This window comes from Notothenia rossii (assembly GCF_949606895.1).
Source record: "Notothenia rossii genome assembly, chromosome: 11".
In the NCBI taxonomy this organism is placed as follows: Eukaryota; Metazoa; Chordata; class Actinopteri; order Perciformes; family Nototheniidae; genus Notothenia; species Notothenia rossii.
This window is the reverse complement of record NC_136910.1, coordinates 27,017,379-27,038,312: the sequence shown is the minus strand read 5'-3', so window position 1 is coordinate 27,038,312 and position 20,934 is coordinate 27,017,379. Positions and strand designations below refer to the sequence as shown.

The window sequence follows — 20,934 nt, the reverse complement described above, 5'->3', positions numbered from 1 at the left end:
AAGTCTGACCCTAAAAGTTCTACCAAAAACTTTAAGCAGATTTGATCAGATGCTATTTAGTTCTGAGTGTGCACTGCAGGTGTCCCCCACCCCTCACCTCTATGTGTTGGTGGTTGGGGGGCACAGGTACAAACTGAGGCATCCTCTTGCTGAGCCACATGGTGACGTCCCGGTTCATGTTGACAGCAAACGGCTCGTAGCCTTCCTGCAGGCCGCAGATGGTGAAGTACTTCAGAGAGCTGACGTCTTTACCGAAATTCATTCTTCCCACCTGACATACACCCAGACTGCACACTGGGATAAAACCTGGAGATAAAGAGAAGATAGTAATCACTAACATGAAACCCTTTGTGCATTACTATCAAACACTATCAATAAAGGATGCTTAGAAAGAACCATTTGCAACTAAACATACAGTTGATCAATTGAGAAATTAAAGCAATATTTTCTGTTTTCCTTCAGTAAAAGGTCAAGTGTGACATGACTCTTGTTTCGAAAGGGTTAACAACAGTCGTAGAAAAGCAAGATTTAAACTGCTCAATAGTTTGATGGTGGTCCTTGTTGTGAGTCAGGGCTACAAGTTATTCAATTGTCAAAATTGTGTGTGACGGTCTATAATGCAGCACTGACCTTCACCAACTTCAAAGTCCTTGAAGGCCAGCTCTGATCCGGAGTCATCCAGTAGCACTTCTCCATTGTGTGTGAACATCATGGTGTGTTCGTTCAGATCCACCATGCAGCCCATCACATCCCCCGTCTGCCAGGCACGCCCAAAGTGCTCGTTACCCTGGTGCCAGCGCTGGACCTAAGAGAAAAAGAAAACCTTCCCCATTAATACCTATTTGGACAATATTTTGAAATAGGAAAATGTATTCAGTGCAGTGCCAGAAACTCCAGAAAAGTCCAGTTACCTTAAAGCCATCAAATACAAAGGCCTGGTCATCAGACCCCAGCTCCTGGTCCGGGAGGCACCCTGGCCTGGCCCAGCCCACCCTCATCTCTCCTGCTGTTAATACCTGCAGGAGAATCAGGAAACGGGTATGTTTCAGGACCAGTCAAAGAGTTGTGGAGACATTTGACACTAAACATGGTTGGTTTAGTGAGTAGATCACAGTCTGAACAGTGTTGTGAAGACTCTTAAGTTAAGAAAAATACTTTGTTACAACCTGAAAGTTCATATCTACAAAGAAATGCTAACATGCCTCTTCTTACCTCCAGCTCAAAGTACCACTTCCCAGAATTGACACAGTAGGTTTTTTCTGCTCTGTAAATGCGTAACCTCTCAGCAGACATGTTGCTGGGGTCAGACTGAGCCGCTGGATAAAAAGAAAGCAGGAACGGAAAGTCAGAAACCTGACGAGGAATAACCTGGGTACCTCATCATCATGGAAACAATACGAATGATCATAATGCAGTTCTTTTGAATAATAAATTAAGTCATTTTCCCACAGAACAAACAAATTATACAAAGAAAATATAATGAAGTTGTTGAATGATAAGTCAGTGAAGGGTCTCACCGTGGTCCTGGTCTGGAGCTTCCAGGTTGTATCCATATCCCAGCAGAGTCCTGACGGCCTCCCTCAGACTGTCTTTGTTGGACTTCTTGGTCCTCTCATCCAGCAGAACGTAGGGCACCAGGCGGGGGTTTCTACGGTTCTTCACATCCTGGAAAGAGTCCCAAGCCAGAAAAATAAAAGTAAACAACCATTTACTTTATAGGAACGCAGTGCAGGGTACAAAAGTGAAACAGCAGTGTTCACCCCTCCCTTAGGACCATTACTGAGCAGTCTATAGGCAACATTCATTAACCCCTTCTGAGAGTTTGCTGGCAATGTCAACTTCATGCTAATCCCATGCAATCCTCGGATAAAAACATGCAGTTTTTGAACAGTTATTTGTGCAATTGTTTGAAACTGAACTTTCTGAAAATGTCGTTGCCTCTAGGATTATCCCAGTTATATGAAACTTTGCATCTGAAAAACTAGAGACCTAGGGCCTGAAAGAGGTATGGCTCTCCTATTTTAAACAATAAAAGTTCCAAACTAAAGTCTTCGCCATCCAATTGCCAAAAAAAGGCAATTCTTGCAAAAATCTTTGGAGGCCAAAATGTTTGGGATACCAAATAACAACTTTAATTTTTCCTTGGTCTTTCTCAAGGTGTTTATATGTTATGTTTTATTTGCAGGGATTTATTAGCAATTGTCTGACAGTTTACAAGTGTTAAACATTCTTAAAATGTAGCACCAAATCCAAACTAAGCGCTCAGTATTAAGATATTGTGTAACCGTCTCTTACCTGTTGGATGCCATAGGTCCAGCCCTGGCGGATGCGATCCCGTGCCCAGACGTTGTGTGCGTTCTCAGCCAGTCTGTCCACCATGGCCTCTTGGGTGGAGGTCAGTTTGACGTGGCTCAGGTCCAGAGGAGCAGGTTTATACCCGCCGGACAACTCATAGCTGCACGGATAGATTAGAATCAAGAACAATCCCACCTTTGACTTATTGGCATTACTTATTTCTTTATCATACTGATGTTGGGTGACTTACGTTTGTGACAGCTTCATGCTCTTGACTTTCTCTACAGCGTGTTCATCTGCAAGGCCAACATGGCAACCCAAGGCCAGGAGAGTTCTGTAACATAAACAAATAAACATAATTAAACAGGTGATTTAGTGGTCAGGTGTTTAATACTGACACAAGCATGTAACCATTGTGACGACCCCTCCACACCATGTGGGGTGCCGTCAGGTTGTGTGTGTGCGTTTTGTGTGTGATTGCAGGTTCCAGCAGCAGCTGAGTCATTCTTTAATTAGGGGTACATTTCACATCAACCAAAAAGTCAAGAAATTACTGTTTTTTTTAATAAATAATCTAGTTGTTTTCATAAAATACTCTCTCAACGTGCTAAATTCATCAACTGCCAAGCTTAAGCTTTGATGACTTTTAAAACATTATAATGAAAATAAACATTCAATGCATTATTTTGTCAACTGTGTTACAGACAAATGATATGTCATATAAAACATGAATGAAGTACTACACATTTGATAAAACATTTGTTTGAAAGTTTTTAAGTCTATTCACTAGGGTTTTGGAGATGTTCTGTCTAACTGATCTGAAAATATGAAATTTAAGCTTAATGATGGACATTCTGTGAGGTGCTATCATCAAGGATGAATCCTTTTTCGACGTAAATCCATGTTAAATTGACTTTAGAGTTATTCACCATCCTTATGTAAAACTTCCCTTTCTAGAGAAATACCCCATAATTTGTCTTACAAATAAACCAACATTTCAAATATTTATTACACAAAAAAACACACGGAACACAGTTGACAGACACAGTAACACAGTTGATGAAGTAACACAGGTGACAGGACGCATTAAGAGAACAACAGAAACCTTTCTTAAAGATAACATTTTTATTTTGATCACAAAAGTGATGAATTAAGAAGATTAAAAAACATCACAATACTTAAACTCATCTCATAGCTACTGTGAACATAGTTAAAACAATTATTTAATACATCTTTTCACATCCCTAACTTCTGTCCTTAACTCAAGTAGAATCCAAACATCTTCAACTTTAACATATTCTACATTTAAAAAACATTTTTTTCCTTTTATTAATCTCATGCACAAAACATTTATAACTCATCCTCTTGTATTTCATTTTTATGTTTCGTGTTTCTTTTGTTTTAAGACAGTTCACATCGCTGAGATCTTTGACCATATGTCTCTGTCGATCTCCACATGTCGTGAGGTCACAGAAGTTGGTGGAGGAATAATTCTGATCATGTCCTCATGTAAATACCACAGAACATCCTCCCGCTTAGGCCAGAAAAAGCGATTGACTCCAATCCGGTGCATACATTTAACCTCAACATGACTTTCATTCACCTCTTGTATTATTCCAGGATAAATGTTGTCATCATAATTTAAGATACACCACTGGCCGATGATGTCTGTGTTTTGCCAATGTATTTGGGCCTCATGCAGACTCTCATCCTCCTGTGTGGGTGCTGTTGCCTGAGCCTCAAAGGTGAAGGTTTTCGTGTTGTAACACTGACACTCCAGGGTCTGTCTTGTTGAGCAAAGGCAGCTCACATCCCGGTAACTGATTCGTCCCGGGGTCACTGTTACCACTTGGTGAATGCGCATGGTTGATGGCACCACCGTGAGACGATCTGGCATGCTCTTTGTCGATTCATCTACTCTATCCTCACTGATAAAGAAGAGTTTGACTTTGGTCTGTGCATCCACCAGTGAGTTGAAGAAGAGCTCAGGGTTGGGGATATCTTTCCCATGGCTAACAAGCCTGTCAGCAGTCCTTTTGAGGAGGCCTCCAACTCCATCTGGAGCACCCTTACCATGGCTTGCCTCAATAAAGTTCCAGGTGCCTGACTGGAAACCACACTTTTGCAGCTTAGTACAAAACAGATAGAAATTGCCTTTCTGTCTGTATTGTGTGCACGGCCCATCACTAAAGAAATGCACAACAGTCACTTTGGGATAGGAAGCCCTGACCAGGTTGAGTATTGGGGATAGGTGGGTCCATATGGCTGCAGGGCCTTTCTCCTTTGATGGACTGATTGTGCTAAAGCACACATGCTCTTCCACTCCACCAACATGTAGAACTCCAGTGTGGAGAGTTGCCTGCTGCTGGTTTGATGCAAAATGTACAGCTTGGATTTCAGAGGAGTACTTGCAGGCGTAATTTTCGGAGAAATCGACATGAATTAAGCATTCATGATCTGTCATGCTCCTCTTTAGTTCCCGGTAGTAGGTGAATTGCTGCTTTATGTTGAACTGGTGTCTTTTGAAGTGTGTAAGTTGGCGCTGGAAGAGCTCGAGTACATCCTGCAGAGTCGTTTCTGTCTTCTTTTTCATTGTCATTTTGACAGCCATTTTTTCTTTTTCACCTTCCTTGTTCTTCTTCTCTCTGAGAACAGTCTCCGTTTTCCACTGTGTGATAAAAACACTTGCTTGCAAATCTCCCTCACTTGCGACTGGAAAGTCTCTATCTTTGCAGTTAGGACATTCATTGTACATGCAGTCTTTTGACTTTGAGTCACAGCATATTGACTCTGCCATTCCCTCCAAGTCAGTTCTCCCAATGAGTCGGAGAGAATGTAGTTTCTCTGCAAGAAAACAAAGATTTTCATGTACCTTGCAAAGGCAGGTCTCTCTGTCTGCAATGGATGGCTGGACTACCCAGAAGGGCCGCATACGGCAGAACAAAGAATATGAGATCCTGCAGTTGGGGCTCTCAAGGAGGAATCTCCTGTGCAGGTTTCTCATGGTGTCGTTTAAGAACCTTTTCTGTTTTTTTTTCTTCCCTCTTGTTATTGTTTGGGATTTTCCAGCTGTGAGACGGCTATTCTCATCCCTTGTCATGAAGGACAGAACGTTGTTGCCCAGTTTATAGCATAAAGATCTATACTTCAACTTGTTGGGGATGGTGGATATCTCACTGTGGCTCTGTTGTTTTCTTGAAATTGATAGGGTCTCCTGGATTCTTTTTTTGAACTTGTATTTTTTCAAGATCCTTCCTGACACAAGAGCTGCAATTACCTGCCTAGTCTTTTTGTGTGTGGTAGAGGCATACTTTGTACTAATGTTGTCCACTAGGGCATGGTGGAAAACTAATGTTTTGTGCACTTCTGTAGGCACAGAAATCCTTCCTAACAAGCGCCTGGTTTTTGATCTGGGTGACTCTGACACTTGCTGTAGCCTTGTAAATCTTTTTCTATATTTGTCAGTTTTTCTCTTCTGTTGTTTGAGTAATTCATTCAAAGCTTGAACCTCCCTGTATAACTTGCAGCAATTCTCTGTCTGAAGTGATACACAAAGCAATGGATCATGTATTATATGCTTACTGAATGGAGTAATGATGACAAGCAGTTACTAGTGTCTTATCATGTATTATCATTTCATAATCAAATCTATTCTTAAACTTGTTTTCTGTGTTTCAATAAATCTTTACCTTGGCATGTCAGGCTGTGGAACATTTTCAGGACTCTGGGGTGGGGTAACCTGATTCTCTATCACTTTCTTTCTCTCTCTGCTCTGGTGTTGGGCTCTTCTCCAGTATGTTCGTTTCCTTCTCTTCTCCCTCTCACTTAAATCTTTTACTGTCTTCACCTTCCCTAGGTTTTTGTTGTCATGCCATGTCTCTCTGTGTATGCTGCCCGTCTCTGAGGATCAGAATTACGCCGTGCCCTGTACTGGCGCTGCTTCTCTGCAGCAGATAACTTCATCGCTCTAAAACACAAATAACTCGGTTTAAGGATCATGTCAAACCACTGAATATCAAAATCATCCATACCCTGTGAAGTTTCATTTCAACATTCAATATAAGCATAAACTATGACAATAAACTGCCAACATTGTCAACTGTGTTTATCCCTGTCAACCGTGTTACAGTTGATAGGTAACACAGTTGAGAGGTAACACAGTTGACATTTCCGCCATTTTAGCGTCTTGTGCTAACTGCAGACCTTCAACCGGTCACCACATTACCTTGATAAAATCATGTTTTTATGCAACCTCTCTGTATATTTGTAAATATAATATCTAAAGTAAGTTCACAAAAACATGTTGATAACACAGTTGATGATCAATTAACCCACTCTATGCGTACACTTTAATATTGATGAAATATTGAAGAGGAGAAGTACAAACTTGCCTCACTGTCTTCAGAATTCCCTCCAAAAAGGAAATGACATCACTTGATACTGTAAATATGACTTTGGAGCAAACCATTGATAATTTATAGGGGTGTTTTTAATGGGTAACACAGTTGACAGAGATTTCTTGGACACGCACAAAATGGGTGATTTTATGTACACAAATGAGCCAAATAGTTTTGAAAACACCTTGTTTATATTCTAATGATTATTTAAATTAAACAATAATGAAAATTATTTACAAAAATATGTATGTTATTGCTTAACTGAAGAGCAAACCCTGACATTTAGCAAATCGGACAGCACCAAAACAGCAAATTCCAGCACTGAATATGCATTTTCTGCTAAATACATTATGTGATCTGTCGGCTTTTTGTATTAAATGAAATAAATATGTGCCCCAATATAAAATTGATCATTGCATTAATTTAATACTTAATAAAATGGATTACCACAACCTATGGACATGACATGTACCCCTAATTATAGAATGACTGTCTGATGAGGCGCACCTGCCGGATGAGCTACACCTGATGAAACAGGATATAGGAGGAGCCCAGCCGGTTACGTCTGTCTCACTCCTCTGGGCACTCTCTCTGCGCCAGCTTTGGGGACCTGTTGCAGGTGTCCATTTAGTTGTTGTGTTTAAACAAATAAACTAATTATTCTTACCTCTCGTCTCGCCTCCCTGCTTTATGTTACAGCCCACGAGCCGGGTTGTACCATATGGGGGCTCGTGGTTGAACCTGGTCATTTCGGAGGTGCTTTTCGAAAATGGAGTTGTTGTGTTGTGAACAGAGAGGAAGTTAACACACAGCTGTAGCGTGTTACGAGCAGTGGGCCGTGTTGGGGCGCACAGCTGGTTGTTTGGGAGTATTCTTTACGAGGGTAAGTGTTTCATTGTGAACGACAGTAAGGGTGGCACACGGATTATTTTATTCACGGCAGTCACGTACCGTTGGTATTGTCCCTGTTAGGTCTAGTGCGGTCTCCCTTGGAGGTCGTAGGGGGGGGTTGTAGTGTGGTGTGAAAGTGGTTAGAACTATTAACTCGGGAGCACGCCAGGCTGCGGGTGGAGTTGCCGGTTTTTTCGGTCGCTTCGCCGAGCTTACGGTATTTAGTGCGTAAGTACCCGCCATAACTAGCACCTGAAGACTAGCGGGGAGTTTAGCCAGTTACTGTGATGCAGTTAGAGGGACAGGCCGCGGTAGCGTGTAGGCTGTGTAGTAGCGTGAGCGTGCCACACAAGGTTGTCATGATGGAGAGTGTGGAGGATTTTGTGAGAGCGCCTATAGAGGAACTACTGGAGGGCTTTTCACATGAGCAGCTGATCTGTGTTGCTGAACATTTCCGCTTGGATGTTGGGGATAAAAGGATGAAGGAAAACACAACAAGATGCGACTCAAGTCTGTTCGAGTTAGGTGTTTTCAAAGGGGGAAAATATACTGTTGATCCTGGCAGAGACAGTGTCAACATGTCTGGCTGCCATGATACAGACCTGACTTTTGAACAGAGAGAGAGACTGTTAATGTTGCAGGTAGAGATTAAAAGGCTTGAGTTAGAGGAGCGGAGGTTGGGTTTTCCTGCTGGTGGTGCAAGTCAGGCCTCTAATTTCCCTGGTAGAGCTACTCCATTTGACGTTGCCAGTAATCTGCGGGTTGTGCCTCAGTTTAATGAACGAGATCCAGATACATTTTTCTCCTTATTTGAGCGTGTGGCTGAGAGCAGAGAGTGGTCAGATGCTAATGGCACCTTTTTGCTGCAGTGTGTGCTAACAGGTAGGACACAGGAAGCTTATTCTGCTTTAACGGTGGCGGACAGCAAAGTGTATCTTATGGTTAAAACTGCTGTGTTGAAGGCTTACGAGTTGGTCCCTGAGGCTTATCGACAGAGGTTTCGGTCCTGGGAGATGTCTAGCAGGCAGACACATGTTGAGTTTGTCAGGGATCTGGTTACCTCTTTTGGTAGGTGGTGTAACTCTTTGAAAGTGGATACGTATGTCGCATTATGTGAGTTGATGGTGTTGGAGCAATTTAAAAATTCTGTGCCCAGCCGCATTGCGGTTTACATCAGCGAGCGTAAGGTGAAAACTGCTGCAGAGGCTGCTGCTCTGGCAGATGACTATGTGCTAACGCACAGGGGTGGTCGCGACTTCAGGATCCAGGTTGAAGCTGGTATGTATCGTGCAGCAGGGAGATGGGAAGAGAAAGCTAATCTGCACTGGGGTGAGCGTGAGATGCGAGGTCAGCCACAGGGTGATTCGGAAATCTGTCATTTCTGCAGGGAGAGAGGGCACTGGAAGGCTGACTGTCCAAAAGCTAAGGCTAAAATGGGGAACTGTGTAGGCCAGTTTAACTCTGCTGCTTGTGCTGTGTCTGTGGTGCCGTTACCTGTCATCTCTCCCTGTCAGCAGATTAATGAGCCATGCGGGTGGAAGGACCCATTGTTTTCTGCATTTGTGTCAACCGGATACGTGTCATTGTTCGGAAGTGATATCAGCGTGCCGGTAAAGATTTTGAGAGACACTGCATCATATGACTCATACATTCTGAGCTCTGTGTTACCATTTTCGGACAAACCTGGAACTGGGGATTTTGTCCAGATGCGAGGTATGGGAATGAATGTTGTGCCTGTTCCTCTGCATTCTGTTGTGCTTAACTCAGGTCTGGTGCAGGGTGAGGTTGCCATGGGGGTTGGTCCTGTAATGCCAATTGGTGGTGTGGATGTTATCCTGGGTAACGGCCTGGCTGGCAGCCGTGTGTGGGCTGAGGGTCCACCCCCTACCATGCAGTCATCTTCACCTACTGTGATTTGTTAAGGCAGAGGAGAATACCAAGTGCTCTCCTGCAGTGTTTGTGGCTTGTTCTGTGACACGGGCTGTGAGCTGTGCACAGGAGGAATCTGAGCAGGGTGAAGAGGTCAGTGCGAGAGATTCTGTGGTTATGACTTGTTGTTGTCGGTATCCCGCAGTGAGTTGGTGATAGAGCAGAAAGCGGATGTCTCCCTCAGTTGGTTTTTTCAGGCGGTTCTCTCCACCGAGGATGGAAATGGTGTCACCAGGGGTTGTCAGCTGCATGGGGGATTGCTGGTCAGAAAGTGGTGGTCACGTGGGAAAGGCTTCATTGGTGGGCCAGTGTATCCTGTCAGGTTTCGCGAGGAGGTCCTCAGAAAAGCGCATGGGCAGTCGGGACATCTGGGTGTCCGTAAAACATGTGGTTACCTGTTGCGGTATTTCTTTTGGCCTGGGTTGAGGAGAAATGTGTCTCTGCATGTTGGATCATGTCACGCGTGTCGGACGGGTGGGCCAGTTCGGCAGCGACCTGGGGGTCAGGTCTTGGGTTTGTTGCCGGGGGGTTTGTTGCCGGGGGCTAGGTTGCGGTTTCTGGAGGGACATTCCAGGTTCTTCCAGGTGCTGGGTCAAGGGACTGGCCAGCGTGGTTTTCTGTCCGTGCCGGCATATCTGAGAAGAGCTCCTATTTGGGTAATTAACGGTGGTGTTCTTAGGGGAACTCCTTTCTTATGGGGGGGGAGTGTGACGACCCCTCCACACCACGTGGGGTGCCATCTGGTTGTGTGTGTGTGTGTTTTGTGTGTGATTGCAGGTCCAGCTGCAGCTGTCTGATGAGGCGCACCTGCCGGATGAGCTACACCTGATGAAACAGGATATAGGAGGAGCACAGCCGGTTACATCTGTCTCACGCCTCTGGGCACTCTCTCTGCGCCAGCTTCGGGGACCTGTTGCAGGTGTCCATTTAGTTGTTGTGTTTAAGCAAATAAACTAATGATTCTTACCTCTCGTCTCGCCTCCCTGCTTTATGTTACAGCCCACGAGCCGGGTTGTAACATCATCACCATTACGTCTATATACTGCACAGACACTAATGGGTGAGTCAACTACCTGGTCCACAGAACATAATTTGCTAATGTACAGTACACGTATAAAGTGTTAATGGTGTCACAGGTCAATATTTAAATTCATTGTTATTTAATGTCTGATATATTACTTGAGAGTCTCCAGAGACATCTGTAAGTTGTAGCTGCGTTCTTGTTCAGGAAGCTTTGAGAACTCAACCAGACAGGGGTGTTGCCGCTTGTTATCGTCTCGTACCTGAATCACACGGAAAAGAAAGAGCAACGGTTAGGGCAGAAAGAGAGCCTGCTGTTTGGTACCCCTCTCAGGACACAGAGAACCATGGGACGCCTGGAGGAATGTAGTTATAGAACTAGAGTTACGTCAATAACTCTGTTCTCTAATAGGTTTCACTTCTGAGTGTTTGGGATTTGTAGTTTCTGAATATACTGCCATACAACTGGGCAACAACTGATGACCCTCTTGGGGCTGAGGCTGAGCACTGAAAAAGTCCCAGAGGTGGGTGAAACTGACTGACTGGATGGTTTGACAAATGACTGCTGAGACTGGGAAACGCTGTAATGACTTTAAAGTAAGCATTCAGCCTCAGCCTGTGAGGTGGGTGTAATTGAACACATGCAGTGGTTGATAATGAAAATAAACGGAACCTCACATGTTCTTTTATCTGTAACAGATTTTTACTTCCTCTTTTTTCCTGCCTGTTTTATTGTCTTTCCTGGCCTTATTAGTTTCACCTACTTCAATTAGTATGTAATCACCTAACCCCCTGTCAGAGGTGGAAGAAGTACTCAGATCTAAAGTAAAAGTAGAAGTACCAGAGTGTAGGAATACTTTGTTACAAGTACAATTCCTGCAATCAAATATTACTCAAGTAAAAGTAGCAAAGTATTATCATCAAAATATAGTGAAAGTAGCGACAGTAAAAGTAGTCATTGTGCAGATTGGTCCATTTCAGAATAATAGATATGATATGTTTTATAATGATTGATCATGAAAGTGTTCTCAAAGCTGGTAAAGGTGCAGCTAGTTTGAATGACTTCGTATACTGTAGGGTAGCTTGTGGATTTGCTGCAGGTGGAACTAAAGTCTGATTTAACACTAGTCTCACATCATTAAGACTAGAACAAAGAAATTGAAATACTCAAGTACAAATCCCTCAAAATTGTACTTCAGTACAGTACTTGAGTAAATGTACCGTACTTAGTTACTCTATTCCTCTGCCCCAGGTATACCTGCACTTTAGTGCCTCATTGATTCAGCTTGTATCTCAGTCCTGCTTTCTGTTAGTCTTGGTCCAATCCTTGTAGTCCTTTGTAAGTGATCATGATGTTCTGTCCTGTTTTGCCATGCCTTGTCTAGATCAAAGTGCCTTGTCTAGAAAGGTATTATCTGTTAAGTGCTCATGTGTTCTGCATTTGGTTCCACCTTGCTCCCTCCACCCCCCACATCAGGACAGGGAGATAAAGTTTCTGTTGACACAGAGTGGTGTAATCTCTGATGTGCAGAGCACAGATGAGTAGCTAATGAGCAGGCTCTTAGTTCTGTCGTCTCATTCAGACCTGAAAGCAGATTTACTGAAAGAGACATATTTAGCACATGGTGCAATGTTGCTGCTGTGAAAACACAATGAGCTGCACAGTTGGATAATAAACACAAGAAGACTGATTTTTGTTCTCTTACAGGCTGCATTGAAAGATTTCTAAAACGTAATTTTCTATTGAGGCTTTAATCTGAATTTATAACATTTAATACATTTTATCTTCAGTTTAATTTTATTTGGTAAAAAATGATGGTCTTTACTTTATACAGTATTCATCCACAATGTTCAGATACACGTTTATAATAAAAGGAGGAAACAGCTGGTGAAATTATAAATGTAGCTGTCAATTTAGTTTCTGATTATTTTGTGAGCACAGGAACAAGGATTTACAGCATATAGACCAGGCATCCTCAAAGTCCGGACTCCGGTCCGGATCCGGACCGAACGACAACTGTCTCTGGACTCTGAGCGAAATTATACTTTTCATATGTATTATCTGTGTTATTTTTGAGACAACGCAACGAGTCAAAATTCTCCGTTGTGTACAAACAGCGCTCTGTCTGTCTGTCTGTGTGTGTCTGTGTGTGTCTGTCAACGCATTGGTCCAATCACATTCAGCATCCCATCAGCGTTTTTTCCCCCCCACCAACAGTCTGCGAATCAGAGGCACAGTAGGGCGGGTCTTCACGGAATGCGGGTGGGAAAAATGTGTGTTTAAAAAAAAATAAGTCAGAGCGAGAGTTAACAGCTCATCTAGTTGCATCTGTACTGTAGCTAGCAGCCTAGTTTCACCTACCTGGGACCCCGGGGCGGCATGGCGTGGCAACTGCCACCCTAAAAATAGGCCTTGCCACCCCAGCTGCCACCCCAGTTGGCAGCTTTGTTTTGAAAGAAAAGTTGTGGCTCATCAGACATTTATGAGAGAACGTCTCTAATGTCCGAGTGCAAGTGAATGCAGCACAAGACACACGTCTTGTAACGCACGTCAACCCATGGCGCGAGCGTTGAAATATGATTGGCGGCGATTTCATTTGAACGGTACGGCGCAAAACGAGAAGCATTCGGACCATAGACTGATTCGGACCCAAGTACTGAAGGAATGAGTTATTTGCGGTCTACAATGACAGAGAAGAGACTGTCAAGTTTGGCTGTACTCAGCATTGAATCAAAACGCACTAAAGCTTTGGATCTTACTAATTTTGTGAGGCGTTTTGCTGAACAAAATGGTAATCGCCGCATTCAGCTGTAATAGACATGATGCTCTGTTCACGGGATGAGCATACAAAACTGTTAAGATGATGACCTTACGTGTTTTTTCTTTGTGGGGGTCTGCCCCCAAAAAACTGTTCTAAGTCCTGAGAAAGTCAAATAAGACGGTGTGTAAAACTACACTGCCCAGTCAAAAAAAAGTGACCACTAGGCCAGTAGGTAAGGACTTTCCACTGGATAATAACTGAAGTATAAAATAATGCATGACTGAAGTGATGGAGACCATGTTTGAAGGCAAACAAAAAGAGGAAATAACAGGTCAAATAAAGCAAATCCCCCTCTCAGATTCCACAGCAACCAGAAGAACATACATACTGGCTGGTGATTTGATTAATCAGCTTTGTGATGGAATACAAAATGCAGAGTGCATTTCCTTAGCTGTGGATGAGTCCACTGGCACCACTGACAATGCTCAGTTGCTGGTGTTTGTGAGTTTTTATGATGAGGCAAAGGGGGAGTTTGTTGAAGATGTGTCGGGCCTGACGAACCTCAGTGGACACACAAGGGGGCAAGACACTTATAAAGCAATGATGGGAATGCTGGATGAAAGAGGGTGCGGCTGCCTTTATTCATAACTGTGCAGCTCTGCGACTGAGGGATCAAGCACAGACGCAATAACAATGAAAACTGCTGCATACAGATTATTTTTGTTTTTGCAACCTCGTGTTAAGAATCTTGTTGCAATTTTTTTAAATGTTGAATGACCGTAATAATCGGACCTTTGTCTTATTAAAAACTTTTTTTTGGACCTTTAACATTTGTATTTGAGTACCCCTGATATAGACTGATCTGATATGAGTACATGTGTCATCTCCTATGCTCACAGAAATTGATATCAATGAAACAATGAGGTTGAGAATAAACCAATTAGTGGGATTCTTCTATTTACTTATTGAAACCTGAGACCAACATGTGACATTTCCATCAGACAAATATAAAACAGAAATAGGCTTGTAATGAGTGTTTTTTTCCACTGTTGATCTATCTGTCTGATACTCACGGCACCGTACGTCCAACCCAGCTCTATCTTGTTCATCACCCACAGTTCATGGATGTTCTCTGCAAGCTTCTCTCTGATCCGCTCCAAGTGAGGGGGCAGCACAATCTACAAACACACACACACACACACCCTAAATGAAGCAGGATGAAATAGCATCTAATAGTAAGGCAATGATTAACATGCTTTGATTTATTTTAATATTTGATTATAATAATAATAATGCAATTTATTTATATAGCGCTTTTCACAACTCAAAGACGCTTATTATGGTGTGAATACCTGGCTGGTGTCCACAGGGGTGGGGGTGAACGCTGCCTGGCTCATGGTGATGGTGGGACCCAGCAGGTCTCTGGCCGCAGTCTGGTCCTGACTGGCCTCCAGCTTCAGCTTCTCCCTGGGCAGCACTGCCTCAAAGCAGGGGGCATAACCCGGAGGAGGGAGGAACTTAAACTCCCCATGACGACCCCCCAGGAGGAAACGCACCCTGCAGTGGACAGATGACAGGAGGAGAGATTAGGGTTAAGAAGAGGGTATGATTTCAACGTTGATAAATTGGTTTAATTTAATTTCCTTAACACCAAAGAAGACATGCTGTACAACCACAAAACCAAGTAAGTTCACTTGAATGAATATTGTATAGGCACAAATGTACAAAAAAAACTTTTAGATACAAATGCTATATACACCAAATGAAGAAATGCACTAATCCCCTAATATAATTAGCAAGAAATAAGAAAATAATTGTTCACCTGGATAATAATTAACAGATGTGTAGACTATTTTATCCTAAGTGTAAAGGTGAGTCTGTATTCTGCAAAAAGTTTGAATGTAATCTACCGTCTTTTTGGAATCTTTATAGTTTTATGTTTAATGGTCCAACAATATAAACTCTGCCATGAGGGGTGGGAACAATAACTCAATTTGTATTTGGTGTAAATGTTTTCAGTAAAGCACTGACTTGACTCCTGCAGAGAAGCTGGCCACAGGGAAGAAGAGGCCGTCAGAGTTGAAGTTCTCGAACATGCCTTGAACCGGCTGGCCGTTGATCCTGAAGGAGATGCTGGGCACGCTGAGGTCCAGGCAGCAGCTCACCACGTCCTCGGCACTCAGGAGGTGCTGATTGGGTGAGCTGACAGTCCGTGCAATGCAGCCTGCACATTGAACACAGGTTCACTTTGAGTATGCAACATGTGAGCATCTGAATAATAAATGTCCCATTTCAAACCTTCTTTATGGACATCTGCTTGAAAGTCATCTCATGAAAGACCTTTAAACACGGCATCAATAATTTGATCGTTAGCGCTGGACTAAGAGTAAGCTCAGACCCTTTTTCATGTACACATTAAGAATAACCCAGGGTTAAAATAAGCCCAGGGCTATACGGTTTACGTTACTGAGTTAAATCTGCATTTAACTGGAGAAATTCCACCGTATACTTATATATATGCTATTATATATTATATATATATATAGATATATATATCTATATCTATATATATATATGCTATTATATATTATATATATATGCTATTATATATTATATATATATTATATATATATATATATATATATATATATATATATATATATATATATATATACTAATCTTTCAGCCACTTGTTTAGTCGATTTTGAGAAACTGCAAAAACAATACACCATAAGGGTGGCATAAAATGTGTTTGTGTGAATAATTAACAACAGACTATATGCAGTGAATGCTTTTTCTTGGTATGTAGTTTTATTATTAGCTTTTCCTAAGCTTTTCAGAAAAGATGTCCCCTAGCCAAACCTATTTGTGTTACCGTCATCTCTTTCAATACAAACACACACACACACAAACACACACAGACCCCACCTGACCAGAGATGGAGACCATCAAAGCCATAGGAGTAAAGGTCATCGCCCACCCCGTTGCCCCCCCACCCCTCGCCCCCGCTGGGGTAGGGAGCGTAGCCGCTGGTGTTGGCCCAGCCCACTCTGAGGTGAGAAGCCTCCGCTGTGACGAACGGCAGCGCCTGATCCACGATCAACTCGTAGTACCACTTCCTGTACTGAGCGGAGCCGTCACTGACACCCAGGAAGATGTTGGGACGCATGCTGTAGTGAGAATGAAGCAGATGAGAGACTGTCAATGATCTGACTGAAAATTACCTGAGGGTTTGTCGTTGTTCGTTATTTTTGTAGCGTTTTTTTTCATCATAACCTTTTATTCATTAATATTATCAGAATCAAAATCAGAGTACTCTAATTATCCTGTAGGGAATTGGGATCCATGACAGTTGCTAATACAATGAAACATAAAGAACATTTTATATAAATATGTATATAAAGATAAGCAGTGGAAGTAAGATGTGCAATAAAAAGATGCTAAATAAAACAAATATATTTATATAAAACGTGAGAAATAAAATGTTTAATACCAAATAGAATTATTGTTTTTAATTAAAAATAATAAGTTAAAGATCAGGTTTAAGATAATAGGATTTGTTGTAATAATCTGTGTGTGTGTGTGTGTATGTGTGTGTGTGTGTGTGTGTGTGTGTGTGTGTGTGTGTGTGTGTGTGTGTGTGTGTGTGTGTGTGTGTGTGTGTGTGTGTGTGTGTGTATACCTGCTTACGTGGTTGATCAGGCATGTCTGCAGCAGCAGGTCTCTCCCTGGCAGCAGGTTGTCACAGATCAGGTGCTGGTTGGAGCGCACTGCCACACCGTGACACACACACAGAGAACACAACACATCCAGAACCTGGATGGTACACATAAGCCAGATATGTCAGCGTTTAAAAATACCTTACTGTTACAATACCAACACACATACACATACAGCACAAACAGAGATTGACGTGAAGGATTCTTGATGGATTTGAGTGATTTAGCTCTATTCTTTTGTCTTGAGAAATGTCTGTTGTTATCTGGCCCCAAGTGCTTTTCAGGAAATTAACACAATATTTTCTATTTGACAGAGTTAAGAAACATGACTAAATCGCTGCTTCTGGCTGCTCTGTTCTTCAAGCTCTGTGTCCTCTCTGCTTCAGGGTCAGCCCACAGACTGCTGGGAGCGTTTTCACACTATCCATGGGAACTTGTAAAAATAAACTGCACATGTCTATGTACACCAATGCGGATAGAGAAGGTGTCTGTACCTTGTAGTTACGCCCATGCTTGTCCAGCAGAGATATAATGGATTTGATGTGTCCCTCTTTGATTATGTTCAGTGCCTCAGGACTCTCCACCAGCACACAGTGAAGCACCTCTAGTATACCTAGAAGTACAAAATATGTAGAGTAAGAACGACTGCATTTGTACAGAAAGCATTTACAAATAGGGTCCATATTCACAAATCATCCTTAGAACTTTTGACTGGTCAAGACTCAAGACTCTTATATTCTATGAGTAAGTCACAAAGAGCTTTAGTGACTCACAACCAGTCAGCTGTGTGTCTCAGTGTTGGAATGTTGCAATATTATATTGACAATGGACTTTTAAAAGCAAGTTTTTTAAGGAGAAAGAGTAGGTAAGTATCCAATCAGTCTGCAGAACTATACAATCTCAACTCATCAAAAAAAGATTGGCTTTCTGCCCCTATAACATATTCACAAAAATTACCAGAGGTCTTTCACCTGCAACATTATCACTTTTTCCATAGAGATATGCTGACCTACCAGAAGAGGCCTCCAGTCTCTCCAGTCTGCTGATGAGCCAGTCCAAAGAGCCAGAGAACTGAGCACAGTTCTTCCTGTTCCCTCGGATCAGTGCAGCTGAGGAGACATGAGAGGATGATGGTAACCCACAGTACTACAGACACTTCTCTCTATTCCTATGTCTTAGTTCATCTCCGTCCCCTCATTAAAACATTATTGATTTTCAACCTAATCTTTCCACTTAGACAACTTATTATTCATTTAAGTTATATCACTATCAAAACCAGAATACTTAAATGTTCCTGTAGGGAATTCAGTTTCATGACAGTTGCTCCTTTTAAGAATGAAATTAAATAATAAAATATAAAGTAGAATTAAAACAAACCTTAACGAAACCTAAAGAAAGTTAAATAAATTAAGTTAGTTAAACAAACATGAGAGGGTAAAGTAAAAAGACTACTACAAAACTAAATTTGTTGATTTATTTACTCAACAAACGTTGATTTATGCATAAGAAATTAAAGTACAAAGGTAAATATGATATGAATTTCAATTGTATTTATTTTCATTACTTACAGCACTTTGTAAAATCAGGTTAAGGATGGTAAAATGTGTTGCAATAATGTTGTTTTGTGTGTGTGTGTGTGTGTGTGTGTGTGTGTGTGTGTGTGTGTGTGTGTGTGTGTGTGTGTGTGTGTGTGTGTGTGTACCCAGTAGCTGGTAGAGGGAGTTGAGGATGGAGCTCCAGGCCTCTCCAGCCTCTCTTCCTACTGCCTCAGCAAAATGAGCTGCACTGCTGTACACGTGGAGACGGTCAATGCACTCCAGCACCAGGCTGATCATGCCCTGCACACACACGGAGGATGATGTATTCACTGGCAGATTGTGATGCACATCCTTATGGAAATGATGTGGACAAGAGACACAGAGAGCATGGCAGTACGCTTCACTGTGAAGGCACAGCTGCAGGTAAAGGAGAGAAAGGCTACATTCTGAAACATTTAGTTGTCTTGAGTACTGTCGACACACTGATCCAACATGTGCATGTCCACTGTGCACTTGAGGAATGTAGATCTGTCAGTACAATAGAACACTGTTATTGATGCAAATGACACAGTATCCTTATAGCTCAGAGTTGAGACATAAAGGTTTTGTGTGTGATATATTTTAAAATGTTATCTTTAAAAATAACTGATTAAGAAAACTTCATGACATATATACAGAGAAAACATTGATCCATGATTAAAAGACAGTGACTGTGATAAAACAACCATTTTATGGGACTTTCAATTAAGTGTCAATAAGGGACATGTAATGGCATAATCCTAATGTAAGATTTTACTTTGAGTGGAATAGTAGGTTTTTTGTGACCTTGTATAGTTATTAAAGAGGTCTTAAAAAGGGGGCGTGTGGTGCAGTGGGTTGAGCCTTGGTGTTCAGATCAGGGGGTCACAGGTTCAAACCCCACTGCAGTCAGCATGTCGTTTTGTCCCTGAGACACTTCACCCCAAATTGCTCCTGTGGGGATTGCCCACAGTCATCATCATTGGCGGTCACTTGTAGTCGAGTATGACTGTCCTCCTTCTTGGTCCTTGTGGGTCTTCAGGTGGGCATAGAGCAGGGGTCACCAACCTTTTTGTCACCGAGGGCTACTTCAAGGGTACTGAGTAATACGAAGGGCTACTTGTTTGATACAAACTTCCTGAATAACATAATTGCACGGTTCACCTTTAATGATAATATTAACATTAATAATAATCAGAATACATATTAATTTACTGTATGTGAAGGACTGTCTGATCACATGTTAATGTTAATTATTCCTCACAATAATTATTAACAATGATTTACCATTGCTATAGCAACCCCATTATTTTGTTATGAAAATGTATCTATATTTATACACATTCTTGCGAGATCTATCAGGGGTCGTTGTAATGCTGCGTCCACACCGGACGCGACTTCGCTCTAATCGCTCGAGTTTCACCGCTGCTGCCAGCTTTGTTTACTCGCATCATTCAAACAAGACGCGCTGGCTCGGGAGCTACAACTACAACAAAATGAACACATTTTACCGTGATTAAATTGTAATACACGTTTCTAAATGATGCCGACGTAACAACATACTGATACCGGTTAGTAAAAACCATGAATTAATGCTTGACAAGTCTGCAGACAAGACGGCAGGCGAAAAACCTTTTAAAATGCTTGTTTTCTGAATGGAGATTGGGTCGACCAGGCTAAGCTAACATTGTATATGCTCATTCCACACTCATAACAACGGCCTACAGACATAAATAAACCAGCGACTGTATTCGCCATGACACAGACAGTCTGTGTTTTGTACTTGTTTAACTTTTGTCCAGTTTCTGAAAATATATGAGGAGCTGTGATCTCTGTTTGCTAACTGCTAACTGCTGATGTTTTCTGGTTGAACGTCAGTGGCAGGCTGAGATCCTCACCACTGGTGTGTGTGTGTGTGTGTGTGTGTGTGTGTGTGTGTGTGTGTGTGTGTGTGTGTGTGTGTGTGTGTGTGTGTGTGTGTGTGTGTGTGTGTGTGTGTGTGTGTGTGTGTGTGTGTGTGTGTGTGATGAGGCCCATGATCGTAGCTGCTCATGCTAGCTTGTCTCAGCTAAAGGGTTATGGCTAGAAAGGATCCGTCTAATGTAAATATGACGTCTCGTTCTAACTCTCGTTGTAATCGGAGCAGCTCGGCTGTAATCGGAAAGGGTGGGCGGGACGCGGGAAGATCGCGGGAAGATCGAGAAGAGGCGTCGTTCTAACTCTCGTTGTAATCAGAGCAGTGGTAACCACTCAAAGTCCTCAAGAGATAAGAAACGACAGCAGTGTGGGACCTTATTGCGGGAAATTACTGAGCACACATACCACCTACAGGATGAGACGTTCATGTGTACAGTGATATCAAGAC

At 42.3% G+C, this 20,934-nt stretch overlaps 1 protein-coding gene across 5 annotated transcripts in view; it reads right to left on the bottom strand.

Annotated features, from left to right (window-relative positions):
* The window catches only part of ryr2a (ryanodine receptor 2a (cardiac)), a 291,199-nt gene that overhangs the window by 137,310 nt on the left and 132,955 nt on the right, over window positions 1–20,934 (bottom strand). For 3 of the 5 annotated variants that reach the window (XM_079658890.1, XM_079658892.1, XM_079658893.1), the window contains 16 exons: window positions 18,716–18,851; window positions 18,027–18,122; window positions 17,508–17,626; window positions 16,977–17,110; window positions 16,223–16,464; window positions 15,326–15,518; window positions 14,647–14,851; window positions 14,368–14,472; window positions 10,692–10,795; window positions 2,546–2,629; window positions 2,296–2,455; window positions 1,518–1,665; window positions 1,213–1,316; window positions 912–1,016; window positions 631–805; window positions 98–306 (listed from right to left, as the gene is read on the bottom strand). In XM_079658890.1, coding sequence (XP_079515016.1) covers window positions 98–306; window positions 631–805; window positions 912–1,016; window positions 1,213–1,316; window positions 1,518–1,665; window positions 2,296–2,455; window positions 2,546–2,629; window positions 10,692–10,795; window positions 14,368–14,472; window positions 14,647–14,851; window positions 15,326–15,518; window positions 16,223–16,464; window positions 16,977–17,110; window positions 17,508–17,626; window positions 18,027–18,122; window positions 18,716–18,851 — 2,319 coding nt within the window. Of the gene's footprint in view, window positions 1–97; window positions 307–630; window positions 806–911; window positions 1,017–1,212; window positions 1,317–1,517; window positions 1,685–2,295; window positions 2,456–2,545; window positions 2,630–10,691; window positions 10,796–14,367; window positions 14,473–14,646; window positions 14,852–15,325; window positions 15,519–16,222; window positions 16,465–16,976; window positions 17,111–17,507; window positions 17,627–18,026; window positions 18,123–18,715; window positions 18,852–20,934 lie in introns of all 5 variants that reach the window. The other 2 variants (XM_079658889.1, XM_079658891.1) reach the window with 1 other exon arrangement.